The 17,052-nt window shown below is 39.7% G+C and overlaps 2 protein-coding genes across 4 annotated transcripts in view; one reads left to right on the top strand and one right to left on the bottom strand.

Annotated features, from left to right (window-relative positions):
- Positions 1-3,759: 3,759 nt before the first annotated feature.
- LOC111862930 (complement component 1 Q subcomponent-binding protein, mitochondrial) lies at positions 3,760-10,041 on the bottom strand. Its single transcript, XM_023848798.2, has 5 exons — positions 9,681-10,041; positions 8,129-8,279; positions 7,843-8,048; positions 6,638-6,726; positions 3,760-4,074 (listed from the first exon to the last, which is right to left on the bottom strand). Exons 1-5 carry the CDS (start codon positions 9,922-9,924, stop codon positions 3,931-3,933), a joined length of 834 nt encoding a protein of 277 aa, XP_023704566.1. The 5' UTR covers positions 9,925-10,041; the 3' UTR covers positions 3,760-3,930.
- Positions 10,042-10,593: 552 nt separating this feature from the next.
- LOC111862925 (pre-mRNA-processing-splicing factor 8) overlaps positions 10,594-17,052 on the top strand; it is a 68,939-nt gene continuing 62,480 nt past the window's right edge. Inside the window, exons 1-2 of one of the 3 annotated variants that reach the window (XM_023848791.2) lie at positions 10,594-10,839; positions 13,514-13,806. In XM_023848791.2, coding sequence (XP_023704559.1) covers positions 13,527-13,806 — 280 coding nt within the window. In that variant the 5' untranslated portion in view covers positions 10,594-10,839; positions 13,514-13,526. Of the gene's footprint in view, positions 10,840-12,826; positions 13,070-13,513; positions 13,807-17,052 lie in introns of those variants that run through there. The other 2 variants (XM_023848790.2, XM_023848789.2) reach the window with 2 other exon arrangements.

Below are 17,052 nucleotides of genomic sequence, written 5' to 3'. Positions count from 1 at the left end.
TTAGAGTATAACATTTTCACTTATAACACTGAACTGGTTAAACAAGAGCATTGCAGTCCCATTTGTTACCCCTTAGTACACGTGTCTGTTTCTTACTCAGTGACCATATTCACCGTAATATTTCCTGTTCCTGTCTTGTCTCATCACATTAGAAGTAGCTTCAAAGGCCTGTATTCTTTAATATATTTTGTTATTCTCTTTCCTACTAACAGTCTCTTTTCAGATATGCTTTACATCATTTCTTCAAACAAGTATTCCACTAGCAGGTTTCTCAGATCCCTTACAATTAATGGGAATTCAGTTTAAAATAAAACACTGTCTTTGTCTAATTTTATTTTTTAAAATAAAACACTATAAAAAGTTAAACAGTTCCATCCAATGTAACTGGTGAAGATTTTTCTTTTTCAATTCTTCATGCCCTTACATGTTTCGGTCCTTAGAGACCATCATCAGAGGGAAATCAACACAGTTGGAAACTACTATTACAATATATGTTCTGAGCGTTATAATACGAGGGGCATTCAAGTTCTAAGGTCTCCGATTTTTCTTCTCAGGACTGGGAGCAGATAGACACATGCGGTTTAGTTTAAAATATGTGTGCACACTTTGTGAATGCGTGACAGAGATGGCAGCACTGTACGGCACACAGAACTCTAGTGGTGGCGGCGGCAAGAGTGGGGAGTGTTTTTGATACCTAAAATGTGACGTTTTCGTTACAAGAACAGTGAGTAATCATTCGTTTTCTCCACTTGCGTGGTGCGACACCCATTGAAATTCATCGCCAGTTGAGAGAGACATGTGGTGATGGTGTCGTGAATGTGAAAAATGTGGGCTCATGGGTGCGACAGTTCAAAGAAGGCCGAACATTGTGTGAAAATGAACCAAAACAATCTCGGCCTCACGCCAGCCAGTCTGACAACATGGTCGATTGAGTTGAGAAAGTTGTTTTGGAGGATCGCCGATTGAGTGTGGAAAACGTCGCCTCCAAAGTTGGCATTTCCGTGGGATCTGTGCACAATCCTGCATGAAGACCTGTGAATGCGGAAAGTGTCCTCCAGGTGGGTGCCACGAATGCTGGCGGACGACAACAAGGCTGCACACATGGCAATTTGTCAGGTGATGTTGACATGTGATGAAAGCATGAATGGGACTTTCTTTTCATCAATTGTGACAATGGACGAGACATGGATGCCGTTTTTCAATCCTGAAACGAAGCGCCAGTCAGCTCAATGGAAGCACACGGACTCACCGCCACCAAAAAAATTTCCGGTAAGTGCCAGTGCTGAAAAAATGATGGTGGCCATGTTTTGGGACAGCGATGGCATAATCCTTACTCATTGCGTTCCAAAGGGCACTACGGTGACAGGTGCATCCTACCAAGATGTTTTGAAGAACAAGCTCCTTCCAGCACTGAGAAAACGGCTGGAAAAGGCTGCACACGTGTGCTCTTTCACCAGGACAATGCACCAGTGCATCGGGAATATGCGACGCAGCAGTTTCTTCGTGAAAACACCCTTGAAGTGATTTCTCATGCTCCCTACTCACCTGACCTGGCTCCTGATGATTTTTGGCTTTTCTCAACGATGAAAGACACTCCGTGGTTGTACATTCACCAGTCGTGCCGCTATTGCATCAGCGATTTTCCAGTGGTCAAAACAGACTCCTACAGATGCGTTCGCAACGGCCATGGAATNAAAAAAAAAAAACACAGTGTGTTACGAACACCCACAGGATGACATCAAAAAACCTCCTTCTCAAGAACAAGGTGGCACACGTTTGGCCCCAGTCAAGAGCAGTAATAAGAAAGAGGACACGAACCTACTTGGTTTATAAATTCTAACAAAATCTTAAGAAACCAGTTACAAAAATTGTAATATATTAAGACAGCCACTGTAGTTGTAAAAACTTTAGATTTTATATCCAATCGTATATTATCAATATATGTATATTTTAACGCTCAGAACATATTTTGTAATAGTAGTTTCCAACTGTGTTCACATCCCTCTGATGATGGTTTCTAAGGACCAAAACATGTAGGGGCATGAAGAACTGAAATAAGAAAATCTTCACCAGTCATACTGGACAGAACTGTGTAACTTTTTATGATCCTGTTAGCGTGACGGACCAGAATGAAAGAAATCAAATAAAACAGTCTGTCTAATTTTATTTTGTTTCTACTGTTTCTTTCTTCAATTTGTTCCTATCATTATGTAATGTCTCCTGCATTGTCTTTCGTGTTTTTTTAGGGTATGTTAATTTGTGTTTGTGGAAATTTCATGGACTGCCTCTGTCGTCAGAGTTCCTGGATTCTGTCCCTGGTGCTACAAGATTTTTTTGAGAAGTAGTGGGTCTGGAATGGGGTCGAATCAGTCTCATGAGGAGCTATTTCAAGGAAATAGTGGCTCTGGTCTAGAAAACCAAAATTAACGGCCGTGGGGATTTCTTGCGCTGACCATGCGACACCCTCTATCCGCTAAAGTTGGCACTAACTTTGCCTACAAGCGGTGGCCACTCGGTTGGTATAATTCGCTTGTGGACTAAAACCACGGAATTTGTTTTTGTAATTTAACATATTTTCTGTTCCCCATAAATAGAGGCTTATCTCATGTACAGGCTCTTAGATTCTTGCTCACTTCTTAGGTAGGGCCTGATTTCTGTTTAGCCACACTCCACCCTGCTTCCCTAACCCCCACACCCTAAGCTAGTGTTTTTTTTTCTGGATGGTACACACAATAGCAAATGATTGATTTATACCGGCACATGTCAAAAGTTGAACGTTTAACAGTGAATTGTTTTTCGATCGATGCTGAAACCTGGAGCAAAAATACCACCAAACATGTTTTTAGAGAAGTACTGCCGTAAGCTGTGGATTGAAGTACCCAATTTTAATTTTGTTTTCTGCCACTAATGTCATTTCAATAATGATATAGATGGACATGTCAGTGATGAATGTATTTTGATCTACAGGATAAAATAAAAATGAATGAAACTAGTTGTTATGAAAGAGGCATGATCATTTATCATGCACCTTTCAGTTGAATGTGTGGTTTACATTTTGAAAGATAGGAAATCAGTTTTCTTAAATACCTTTGCTGACTCATAAACTTGGGTTTGTTTACAGAAAGCTATGAAGGAACATCACATTGACTTGAAAGAGATTGAAAAAGACATGTTGGGTTCTGCAGATGAGCAATCTGCACCTCCGCCAAAAAACAGTTGACAGTTAAAGCAAGGTCGATGGTGTGGCTGGTTATTTGCCTGTACATTTCCCAGAGTCCTGCTGCCTCGCCAACAACCAATTACTTGCCAGGAGAAGCATGAAATAAAACATGGATGGTCACAACATATATCAGAAGCTGAAGCACCAGTCACAAAAATGTGAATCGTATCAGAATGAGAGAACTGTGGAACAGGGAATGCATTCCAGCTTTATTTTGTTAGCCTTGTAATTTGTTGGATTTTTACTGTGTATTCAGGGATCAGTTTTAACCCTTTAGACTGCCACATCCCTCCACAAATACTGAGGCTGCTTATTGGTAAATTCAAGGAGAAATACTTTATATGCAAGATTATTCTTTCTTTTAAACATCGGTATGTCATACTCGTACATGATGCCATTTACTGATGGAATGCTATACTAATTCATAACCAGGTGATCTTTTAAGCTGTCAGTGTAAACCCAAGAACACCACACTCGGTCTAGGTGGTATGTGGCATGCAAAGGGCTAAAAGTACCTGGATACTAGTGAAAATAAAGACTGAATATTTAATGATCTTTATTGTTTAATGCACACTGTTTCATTCCCTTTCTTTGACAAGTTCTTACATATTTGTCATATGCGTATTAATTATTAATGCATATAGTGCTTATGGAAATGTTTGTGTATAAAGGGTCTACATGTGTATCAGTCACACTCGAATATCTTATTTTCATGACACAAATTTCTTTGTGCTTTCCAGCAAAGCGATGTACAAACTATGTTCATATGCTGTACTGAAGTCTGACAGCTTTTCAGCAAATTCATTGGAGATTCCCCTTTCTTCCAGAAGATTCATGAACAAGTCATAAAGACACTGAAAAATAAAATATGCTTATTAAGTATACACTGTATAAGCCCAAATGTCACATTCCCCCCACCCCAAATTCACGCTTTTAAAATCGGTGTGGCATATATGCTCTTCTTAAAAATTAAATGATATGAGACATCAGTTTAAACTAATTTTAGTTCAGTGTTACCAACTAGCAAAGTACTAATAGAAATGTGTCATACTTTGTGGCATTACTGAAGCCTCAAACCCACCAAATATTGAATTCATGTGTTTACATCACTTATGTAAGCACATGAAAGAACATGAAACTTGGTTACCCTGAGCCATTCTGATTGTGGTACATAATGAAAGTGCATAAAATATTTTTCATTTCAAGACCATTCATTCTGGGAGTACAGCTTATATTTGTGCAACTTAAAATATAGTGATAAAAATGGGAGATATAACATTCTCTTTGTCAATGTTTCACTGTGATGCATCAGTTGATCAGGTGATACACTACCAAATGGACAATACTGTGTTAAGAATGGCTTCTTAACATATACACAACTATAAATGAAAACTATGTCAATCACTGCATAGAATCTTCAGTCAGCCAACATCACCCCCAAAAATATTCCGCTATCAAACCAAGATTTATCATCATGAGTATTTCCAGATGATAAACGTTAATGTTTCCTGGATTGTCATTCTGTCCTTGAGCAAAGTCTGGAGATTTCCAAAGGAATTCCACTTCAGCCTTCAAAATTGTTTCTCAAGGCATTTCTTAATGAACACTTCTGATAGCTATCTATTTTTGTCTTGTACACTTTTAAAAAGTACACAGTTCGATCACCCACCCCACAGATGGCATATATCACCTAAAAATCCCTTGGATTCTTCCCCCCCCCCCAAGAAGATTATTAAGTGAATGTGTGAATATCATAAAGGACAATTTTTACCCACAAATACTGGTAATTTTTTGACGAACAGAAGTTCAAGTTATAGAGTAATATATTACCATTACTTTCATTTGAATTTCACACTAAATATTCACAATTTGAAATCTGAGAGTAAAATTAATAAAGGAACACTATTTTGAGAATTTTAATCACATACTGAATTCTTTCACAGGGGGTTTACATTTTTTATGATCAGTTATGTGGCTGGACAAGAGACTGGTGGTGCATCTTGCCAGATGAAATGACTATAAAATATTGTGAAGAATGGTATTGTCTTGTAAAACACTTGCACAGTATTTTAAATGACTGTAATTACTGAAACAGCTGAATTCATAATAAAGAAAGTAAATTTACCAGCAGAGTAATTTAGACAGCATTTATTACATGATGACAAGGGCACATATATACACAAATGGATGCTTACGTAAATGAATTCCTAAATGTATTATGAACATTAACTACAGTCAACTCTCGATTATCCGGGGGTGGATTAACCGGTTTGTGGCTTAACTGGGGCTACTGAGGCTTTTTTGAGGCTTATATGTTGTTAAATATTCATTCACGTTCGTTTCACATGGTGAGCTGTAACACTATTTTCGCACTAGTGTGAACCGAGCTCTGCATTCTTTGGTCCCATTATGCTAACACAATGTTCTAGGGTAGGGGTGAAAGAATGCAAGGATTTGTGGAAAGTTTAAGAACAGATACGCCACCCCAGTTGGTCTCTTTGTATCGATTTTCAAGTGCATTAGCAAAATGTCAGGGTGTAAAAGGAAGTGTGTTGTTTTAAGTATTCAACAGAAACTCGTGTGAGCCGGGCTTCGAAATGTTAAGCAGTGACGAAGCANCACTATTTTCGCACTAGTGTGAACCGAGCTCTGCATTCTTTGGTCCCATTATGCTAACACAATGTTCTAGGGTAGGGGTGAAAGAATGCAAGGATTTGTGGAAAGTTTAAGAACAGATACGCCACCCCAGTTGGTCTCTTTGTATCGATTTTCAAGTGCATTAGCAAAATGTCAGGGTGTAAAAGGAAGTGTGTTGTTTTAAGTATTCAACAGAAACTCGTGTGAGCCGGGCTTCGAAATGTTAAGCAGTGACGAAGCAGTAAGTTCAGTCGGGGTGCAGCCAGAAGAGTGGGAAGAAAGTGAGAATGAGGAAGAGGTGGACAGTGCTGCTAGTAAGAAAATATCACAGGTGCTGCTCTTAATCATTTGGAATCCTTACTAGACTATCTTGAGAGTGAAGAGAACAGTTTATTAAGTGACAAGCTAATATTACGTAGGCTTCGTATGGATATCCATAAAAAGGAAAATGCCGCAAAAAAGCAAACGACAATATTAATTTTTTTTAAGTGTTAAGTGTGAATATTTGTAAAAAAGTGTTGGATTTTGTTGAACACTGTGATTGAAATAACTAATTCATACTTCAGTGTAATCTAAAAAAGTATTAAATAGGCCATGAGATGACATAAAAATGAGGTTGAGTAAATTTAAATACAGGGAGGCTTATAGTATTATGAAGGTATAGTATTACAGTACTACTTTTAATAACATTTGTCTTAACTGGGTTTTCGATTAATCTGTGATTTCCATGCCCACCATTATCCCGGATAATCGAGAGTTGACTGTATCTACAGAACTTACCCCATCTAGCACATCGCCAGCAACAGCATATGTTTTGTCACTCCATTCTCCATTAAATATAGTGACTTCATCAATACCAAAAATGTCATCTGAAACAGAGTTAATTCAAGATAATAGAAGCTCATGGCATAGTTCATACATTATGTTATTTTTCTTGGTTATTTATAATTATAATTTCTGTATCAAGACTATATACAGTATATCAGATGGTAGAATGCTGATGAGCTGGGACAGACTTGGAAGGAAGTGACTGTAGCCTGAACAAGGTACTGCTCCAGCATTTTCCTGGAGAGACTGAGGAAAACCACAAACAATTTTAGCCAGGAACCTCGTAAATACAAGTTACACCAACAGCTAAGCTGCTTGATCATCATGTGCTGAATCCAAAACAAACATAGCCAGTACAGTAATACCACTGGCTTCATTGTGGTATTATTCATCCTTTTGTGAGGACAGACACATGCTATCGCTGGATTTCTGCACCCACCTTCAAATTGTTTTGAACTCAGCTGCATATTTTCAAGAAATCTGATATGATCATGCTTTGTACCCACATACTTTCTAATTTAATATAACGTCAACAAAAATATAAAGATGTATCCAACATTTTTCTCTCAAACTAATCCCATACGTAGGCAGAATTATTGGAGATCATCAATGTGGCATCAAATATAATAGCTCAGACATGTATGTATTTGTATATATGGACAGTACTACAGTGGTATAGCAACTGGCTACAGGCTGCATGACCAATGTGTCGCAGTTCAAGTACTGATGGGGACAAGAATATTCACTTTTCCATGTTATCCAGACTGGATCTGGGGCCCAACCAGCCTCCCATCCAATGGGTACTGGAGGCTCTTTCCCTGGAGGTAAAGCAGCCAGGTGTCAAGCTGATCACTCACCTCCAACTAGTGCTGAAGTCAAGAAAATGTGGGGCTATACATCCACTCTCCCATATGACTTCATGGCATAGTGCTTAATTAGTTAAGCACAGGGACAACTTTACCCTTTTTTATCTTCACTAGAATGGTAACTGCTAAACAGACTTTTGGATATAATTGCAAATGACTTCTGATAAAACAGGCAACCAAAATTAAATATAATTCTCAAGTCTCAGTCAAAAATAATTTTAATTCTGTTAAAATTCTAGAAGAATATGTGCAGCAAATCCATTATGTGCATTATAATGCATATATACATACTGTAATCTTCTGACTGTTGCATGTTATCACTTTGTAGGAATGAGCACGTAAAACTTAATGTCTGATCTCCAAGCTGAAGATCAACATCAAAAGAAGGTTTAGACTTCAACTCCGCAAAATCTGGCTTATCCATGTTTGGGCTTATCTCTGGTTCAGAGTCAGCATCAGTATCAACTGTATGGTTCACATTGAACGTAACAATGACTCTGTAAAAGAAACTGTGATATTAGAACATCTCCAAATTCAATAAATGTACCTCAATAAATGTTATGCATATTGTACTTACATTTCATTTTCTGTTTTCTTTGTTAATGTCACTTCAGCCCCATCCAACTTAACATCAAAACCATCAATCCTACTAGGAATTGATTTTATTTTCCGTGCTTTACATTCAGCTGCAATCTCTTCAGATAAAAACTGAACCAATTCCTGTTCACCTGAAAGTTTTAAGTCCTCACTTAATAATGTCTATAGAACACAAATTCTACTCTTTACTTATCAAGCTATATCAATTCAGTAACAGTTTTTTGGAAACCTAATAAGGAACCCTGAACATCTATGCCTGAACTTATTTTGGGGGCACTGTAACAATGAAGAGTTGTAACCATTAATTCCACAAACTAAAGTCTTAAGAAGCCAGTGGCTGTTTGGCTGGTCATGAAGTCTCATCCTTTCATGGAACCTGAGAGGTTACAGAGTACTGTCTTCTGGAATGTAATGCCAGTAAGTCTGCTACAAATTCACCGACCTTTCGGAGTAACATACTGCCTCCATCTTCAGGGTCAAGTGAGCCATACAAGTAGCCAACAAGAAGCGTGCAGCCAGCAAACTACATCTCAAAAAACAGTACTCTTCTTAGTTATGACTGTGAGAATCTCAAATCCAACCTGCAGAGTTCAAACGTGCCCGTGCAAATGATAACATCACCCCCTTCCTAAACAGAAGACTGTATCATGCATAAGAATTACATTTATGTAAATATTGTGACATGTCAAACTGTTGTTGGGCAATGGGATGTGGGATGAGTTACCACGAAGACAGACCCTTGATAAAAGGTCGGTTGCCAAGTTACGCAACAGTAAGGAAAGCAGTGTTTCTCTGTGCCGTGCTGATCTGAAGTGTGCTGGTTGCTATGCAGTGTGGAATAACAGTTGACAACCCTCGTGTGGAGGCGGGGTCGAATACCTCCACTGTGACCCTGCAAGTCGTAGGAGGCAACAAAAAGTGAAGTCTCAAATCTGAGACAGCAAAATATGGTCACCAGTCCCAAGGGACTCAGACCTGAAAAAGACTGCACTGGCAAGGGCCAACAGCACATACAAAAGGCAGACCCATCCTCTCATCAGAGAGGGAGCCCCACAAAAACAAGACTGTAAATGCCAAACAGTAATAAATATCTGGTCATGAGCCCTACATGGGGCTCAACACCAAGACTTACTGACTGACTGATCATCAGTCGCAGTGTGACTTTGACTTGGACTTGGACTAAGGAGCCAGTATTCAGCAGAGCAGAAGTCAGTCAGTTGCAGGAAGAGGAATAACCGAACGCGTCGTTAGTAGATTTTATGTGTGATAATCAGTGATAGTTTGTGATATCTGAGAAGGTATTGGGAATAATTCGGCCACATTTGCATAACCCCCATGTTGTACTGTAAATAAGTGTACTGAAGATAGAGTGAAGAGATTAGTGTGTAGGGTTTGTAAATTGTGTAAACCCGTAACAGTGTCATAATTAATTGTAGTTACGACTTGCAGGTTGTTAATAAAACCAATTAACAATCCCAACTGCGTCTTCAGTAGCCAAACACGTTACAATATATTACTTCAACTTCATTTACTCTTAGTATGCTGCAACCGCTGACTGCCACAACCACAACTGCATAGACTTGTTGGGGTTTTCAATTTCAAATTGCCAACATTACTCTCCTCCGATTTCGTTGAACACACGTGCCACAGCGTTCGTGAAAACTGCTGCTTCGTTGTCCCGGCAATGGTATTTCCCGGGTATAGTGCTTGTTTCAGCGGATTAGTAACCGTTTTAAACGATGAAAATCTCAGGGCTGCTTTCATCATCCCGTTCATTTTCTCACAAATAATCGACCTATTACCAGCACTAACTTCTGCCTATTACAAGTTCAAAATCTCTCACACTCCTTCCACCGGTACACGAAAGATGTAGAAGATATGGTGCATGCGCGCAACGCACAATATCATTGTCGCCAACCCAATGAGAGTCAGCAATTAGGCCGGGTGCACACCAAGGATACTAGAAATTGAAACGTAACCGCGATATCAAAGAAGTGTTATCAGCCGGAGTTGAACACCTGCTTTTTTATAGCTAGTGGGGTGGGACTAAGTCCCTTGTACTGCGGCCACTTCTGGCCTATTGTACCATCCCCACATGATAGGTGAGAGTGATTGTGGAGCAAGTGGTGGAATGAAGACTGGCAGGGGAAACCGAAGTACTCGGAGGAAACGTGCCCCAGCGCCACTTTGTCCACCTCAAATCCCACATGACCTGACACGGGATCGAACCCGGGCGGCCGCGGTGGGAAACCAGCGACTAACCGCTTTAGCTGTAGTGCGGCCATGGACACATGTTAGTAGCAAATGGGGCAGCGTTTTTCCAAGCATGCCAGTCTTACCACGATTGAGTTCGATTGAGTTGCAGCGTGGATTCTTAGAAATCAGCTGTTCTGTAACGTGTTGAAGTGATTCATTTGTTTTTTAAAATGGCACGAAAAATTTCATGAACCTGGTAATATTTTTATGTGGAGTTAATTGAGCAAGAGCTCCTGACTGTAGAGAAATATTATTGTAGGAAATAAAGATTTAAATTTTTACATTTTATTGCTGCTCCATAAAAGGAACGTTGTTTTCATCGTCTGTGCAATTGTCTACAGGGCAAATAATTAGGGATGTGATTGGATAACTGTGACTGAGAAGGAGTGTGAAACTTAAGAAAACGATGTACTTGTTTCGAAGTTGTTGACTGAGGTAAGGAATAAGAGAGTTTTAGTAGCAACAAGTAAAAATATACTCTTTTAAACCATAGATTTGTAATTGGTATATTGTTTTATTATATAATTCTGTAATTGGTTTTATGTTCTTTTAGATTTATTTTAATTACACATATTGTATACATAACTGACAACCTTTATTTTACGATGGCTTGTGTATATATATATATACAAGGGTAAGTCAATAAGTAAGTTACAAATGGATATAGAACTTAAACAAATAAGAGTACTGATTTGAAAAATGCTTTTGTTTCTCATCATAATCTCCCTGTACATTGAAGCACTTATCCCATCGTTTCACAAGCCCCTGAAAACTAGCAGCATAAAATTGATATGAAGGACAGGTTCTATGAAGAACTAGAGCACATATTTGATAAATTCATGAAGTACCATGTGAAAATATTGTTAGGAAATTTCGTTGCCAAAGTAGGTAGGGAAGGCATTTTCAGACTAACGATTGGGAATGAGAGATTCGGCCAAGGAGAATCTAGGTTATTATGAACTGAAGAAGCATAAGCCATGGTTCGATGGATGCTAAAAATTATTAGACCAAAGAAGAGAAGCCAAATTGCTGTGGTTACAGGATGAAAGCAAAATAAATGGGGATAATCTGAAAAATATAAGATGTGAAACCAGCAGGCATTTCAGGAATAAAAAGAAGGAATATCTGAGAGACAAAATTGTTGAGCTTGCAATGAACATTAAGAACAAAAACATTAAGAGACCTGCATAGAGGAATAAATGACGTTGAGAGGGGTTAACAACATAGATGTAACTTAGTGAAGGATGAGAATGGTGATCTGCTTGCAGCCACAACATTTTGAATAGGTGGAAGAACTGTTTTTCTCAGTTATTGAATGTACATAGGGTCTATGTTTCTGCTGACACAACTGTACGAAAATTTGTATCTTGTCTTCTAATTTGAGATCCTACAATATCCACTAATAAAGAAAAACCTTGCATGCTCATTCCGTAAAATTATTTGCACAGTTCTATGAGTATATCCTGATTAAATTATTTCGAAACAATATAAACACCTGAGTTTAAATTGTAGAGAAGGAACGGGTGTACTCAATGTTTCCTTTTCTCCTGTATTCTCATCTTACGCCGTCTGAATCATCACCATATCAATACAGGGAAAATAATAATATTATGTGAAATTGCAGAAGAGAAGTGCACGAAAATGGCGGGCAAACACACCTTGAGATTTTGTGAGCAACTAATCGAACGTAAGTTTCCTCAGTGTGCGTCTGCTAATTTGGAAACCAGTTTCCTGCTTGTAATCGGCTATAATTCCCAGAATTCGCGGTTGCGTTGAGGTTGCCAGTTTTCTTGGTGTTCCCCCCCGAGCCATACGCACAAAAAGTCTTTCGAAACTCGACTAGATTCATGGGTTCCAATTTATTGGGTTTTACCGTGTATTATATTTTCTCTTCAAGCAGAGGTGTTGTAAAGAGCCGATTCCCCGCGGTGGGAACACAACCAAATTTTGAAAGGATTCCGGTCGAAGAACTTGAGCTAAATGTTTCCGCCTGTTACTCAAGAAAGTGTCAGACAAGATCTTGCAATACAGCTACTGTCATTTGCACGAGCTATGGTCAGAACAAAACCAACACAGGACAAATATTTTAAACATTTGCTCAACTCGGCTTGCAAATGAACTCGGTCTCAGCGTGAACTAACATGAGGGAGGCATATTGAAATATGCATGCAAAAAGCGGTATCCCCTTACATTTGCTATATTGTTAATTCACAGGTATTCATGCAGTGAGCAGCAAAGATATGACTAACATGGAGCCTATTGGAGCATATGAAATATGAAGACATGCACAGAATCTAGTTTTAGTTATATGGTCAGTGACAGAAACGGTTAGATTCTCTCCGCTCTGAAGTATTCTCTGTGATAATCATGATTTGTGGTATGCAGGCCCGTGGAATATGTGGACGAATAGTCCGTTATCGTTCGTGATAGATGGTAACGGGCGTAACGTGCAAGTTAGTAATCTTTGTTGATGGTTTGCATCGTTGGTAATCAGGTCAAGCGCTAAGAGCGTCCATTTTCCTTTAATGGGAAGAGGATATTGTAAATGAAAGTGATGTTGGTGGATGGTTGTAACGTATTGTAAACGTTATGTGATAACGTCAACGAATTTGGTAGAAGCGGCACTTAATACGGGAACAGCAATTTACTTAAGCCGGATAAGGAGGTAACATTTCAGACACACTATGTCAGGGTTTTTTTTGTTTTATTTTTTTTTTGGTGCGCAAAATAGATTCACTGTATACCATTTGTGTGCATATATTAAGCGATAAAATAGCATATCAGGATGCTCAAATGCGATATTACTTTGATGGATATGATATGAAGATTGCCTTCTTCTGGAATGTGATACCGTGTAGTTTGGTAGATGAGTAAAAACATTGTGGAGGGACTTACTGCTTCCATCTTTAACAGTCACGATGCAGGTAGCATGCATAAACGTAGGAACTCTAGGATAGGTCTTGATGACGTCTCAGATGCCTTCACAAAACATTACAATATTGTTTTGCTTTACATGAACACTACAGAAGCAGCAGAATATTATGGAGAGATTATGTGCGGAAATTGTGCTCCAGTATGGATTACATCTTTAACAGCTTTTGTCTTGCAGGAAGGTCTGAACAATGGCACTTCCTCCATACCTGTTGGGTCCTCATCCATGGGCCACTATGATGGCACAGCAGCAGGCAGCACATGCCCAGTTGGCTGCAGCTGCACAAGCACAGGCCCAAGTCCAGGCGGCCCATGCACAGGCCGCAGCCCATGCACAGGCAGCCCATGCTGCAGCTCAGCAGGCCCACTTGCAAGCACAGGTTCACCAAGTGCACCATCATCCTCCCCCTCCACATGCCCAACCACACAAGCAGCATGAAATCATCACAGAAGAGAAATTGCAAGAAAAAGGTTAGGCAGTAATATCATTACATGCCAGGATAGTACTTCAGAATACTCTCTCACCACGTCTTCCTGCATCCTTCCAATTTATCATTTACTAGTCATTTTACCAGCAGGATAGTCCGTCAGATTAGTCCATGACTGCTTCCTTCCGCATCCTTTCCATTTCATCATTCTCTGATCATCATTCAGCAGGATAGAGCATCATTCCTTCCATGTTCTTTCCAAATCATGATTTACTGATCGTCTTACCATTCAGTACTGTATAGTTTGAGCTGTTGAGAGCGTTTTTACATAAACTGTATGTTAGAGCCACAAAGGAACTGAGATACTGCAGTTGGTATAGTGACTGGCTATGGGCTCAACGGCCAAGGGATGGGAGTTGGAGTCCTGGTAGGGTCAAGAATTTTCTCTTCTTCACATCATCCAGATCGATTCTGGGGCCCACCCAGCCTCTTTTCCAATGGGTTGCAGGGGCTCTTTCCCTAGGGGTAAAGCAGCCGGGCATGAAGCTGACCATTCATCTCCCACTATTGCCTAAGGTGAAGAAAACGTGGATCTATATATCCACTATCCCATACGTCTTTATGGCATAGTCCTTAATTAGCTAAGCGCAGGAACAACTTTATGTTTTGTATTAGTGCAATGCTGTCTACAGAAAGTGATATAATATTTGCTTAAAAATTAAGTACATTTTTATTTAAATACTGTAAACTTACATAAAGTAAAGTCTGAAGTTGTATTAATGCTGTTATTACCCAATTGGTCAGTAGGTCAGTTGACTGAGCTTTTGATCAATTTCTGTGTTTTATCGTCTGGAACTTGTTAACACAAAATTTAAAGTAATGCATGATGGAAGTGGAAGATATTAAATCCATAAGATAATATTCATGATATATAGCAATATTAAGATCTTGTATATGAGTACTTACTTACTCTTGGAGTGGAGCCCTTCTGGAGGAACCACCACTCTGCAGGTACTCAAGAATTTCCCAGCATTTTATGGAACCCGAAGGTTCATTACCATGTTCACAAGCGCCCTCTACTGATCCCTCTCCTGAGCCAGATCAATCCAGTGCATACCATTACATCCTATCTCTCTAAGATCCATTTTAATATTGTCCACCCACCTATGCCTTGGTCTTCCCAGTGGTCTCTTTCCTTCTAGCTTTCCCATCAAAATCCTATATGCATTCCTTGTCTCCCCCATTCGTGCTACATGCCCTGTCCACCTCAACCTCCTTGACTTGATCATTCTAATTATACTTAACGAAGAGTACAAGTTATGAAGCGCCTCATTATGCAGTCTTCTGTAACCTCCTGTCACTTCATCCCTGTTCAGTCCAAATATTCTCCTCTACACCCTGTTCTCAAACACCCTCAGTCTGTGTTCCTCGCTTAATGTCAGAGACCATTTTGGAGGAACATATCGCCACCATCTTCAGGACCTTGGTTTCTTGCTTGGCTTATTCTTTGCCCCTGAATTTGGAGGTGAAATGTTAACCTTTAATGGACGAATGTTATATATATCTACAGCAAGCAGCACCCTGGTATGGCAGAATGTTATATTTATATGAGGCAGGACACTGCTCCCTTTGGGAGTGCTGACAGTTTGATCTTGGGTTTGAAACTGAAACAAGCCCACGCAAGGTTATGTCAGTGGTTTATTCGTTAGGAATGAACAGTACTGGTTTCAATACTATTTACGTGTAGATATGACTGTTTATGACCTGGTCGGCCAAATAGAGCCCAGCTTTGTTTTGAGAACTGAGGAGTAAATATTCATCTGTGCTCCCAGGTCAGTGCTCCCAGAGCTTTCAAGGAAGTGTGACATATTCAAGGATTGGTTTCTAGTAGCGAATTATTAGTTAGGAATTCAGTGTCAGATTGTCATATTTTTCTTTATCAGTTAAAAGTCAGTGTCAGACTCATATATTTCTTTATATATCATTTTTATTTTGTGTCTTGGAAGAGGTATAAAACTACTGAGCCAGTATTACTTTGTGAGTAAAAGGGATCTTCGCCACTGTGACTTGGTATCAATGTTGGACTGGCACTCTTTTCGACTAGTATTATAATTACTTTGCATCACTATTTTGCGAGTATTACTAATAGGTGAGAGTGTCGCTTTGTCAGTCAACATAATTTATTCGATTTTGCATAAACCACCCTCCCCCAAGACGATTCTTCAATCGCACAAGGCAAATATCATGGTCAGTGACATTTCTCAGGGGAGGCCAAGGTTATCTGGGGCCCAACTGAGTCGACTGGAGGTGAAACATTCACCACTGGCCAACCAGAGGGAAGCAGAGACATGTGTGTTCGCTAAATAAGAAAAGCAGGAGCACACTCTTCTATTGTAAAAAGTGCAATGTCGCTTTGTGTGAGGTGGACTGCGGGTCAGAGTGTATCGTTAACTGTGAAGTGATGCAGTTCAAACTCGTGTACAGTCTGAACAAAATATTGTAACGTGTTTGCGTTACTGAAGACGCCGTAGAGATGGTTAATTGGTTTATTTAACAATCTACAAGTAACGGCTACAATTACTTATCTCAATATTACGGGTTTCCACACTTTACAAACCCTAGAACAAAATCTCTTAACACACTCTTCGAGAGTCTTCATGTACTAATAATGCGGGAGCTATACAAGTCTCCCTGAATTACACACTCCAGATATGACTGGTTATCACTGGTTATCGCACACGCGGCTGTNGAGCAGCTCCATGATAAGGCGCAAGCTGGTCGAGGTGTACAACCAACATCCTCGACCTAGGGGTCTTCTGGTTGATGTCTAATTTTGCCAGGAAATCTTCTCTCTTCTTTCCTTCTATCGGCCTTCATTTCTTCCTTGTCAGTTTTTCTATCGGCGTCTAATTTGGCCAGGAAATCTTCTTTGTCTTTCTTCCTGTTTGCCTCCATTCGCTCTCGGTCGGCATCTGCTTTTACTTGGTTTGCCCTCATCTCTTCTTGATGGGGTTTCATATTGGCGTCTAATTTGGCCAGGAAATCTCTGTCTTTCCTCCTATTGGCCTCCATTTCTTCCTTTTCTTTCCTTCTCTCTTCCTTCTCTTTCCTCCTACATTCCTCCATATCGGCTTTCTGTCTGGCCGCCAGAAGACCCCTAGGTCGAGGATGTTGGTTGTACACCTCGACCGGCTTGCGCCTTATCATGGAGCTGCTCGAGACGAGCAACCATAAAAAGGGGGAAGATGTAGCGGTTGGAAAGCAGAGCAACGGGGAGAAGAGAAAGAGT

The sequence above is a fragment of the Cryptotermes secundus genome, unplaced genomic scaffold (genome assembly GCF_002891405.2).
Source record: "Cryptotermes secundus unplaced genomic scaffold, Csec_1.0 scaffold697, whole genome shotgun sequence".
Classification (NCBI taxonomy): Eukaryota; Metazoa; Arthropoda; class Insecta; order Blattodea; family Kalotermitidae; genus Cryptotermes; species Cryptotermes secundus.
This window is presented reverse-complemented; position numbering and strand designations above follow the sequence as displayed.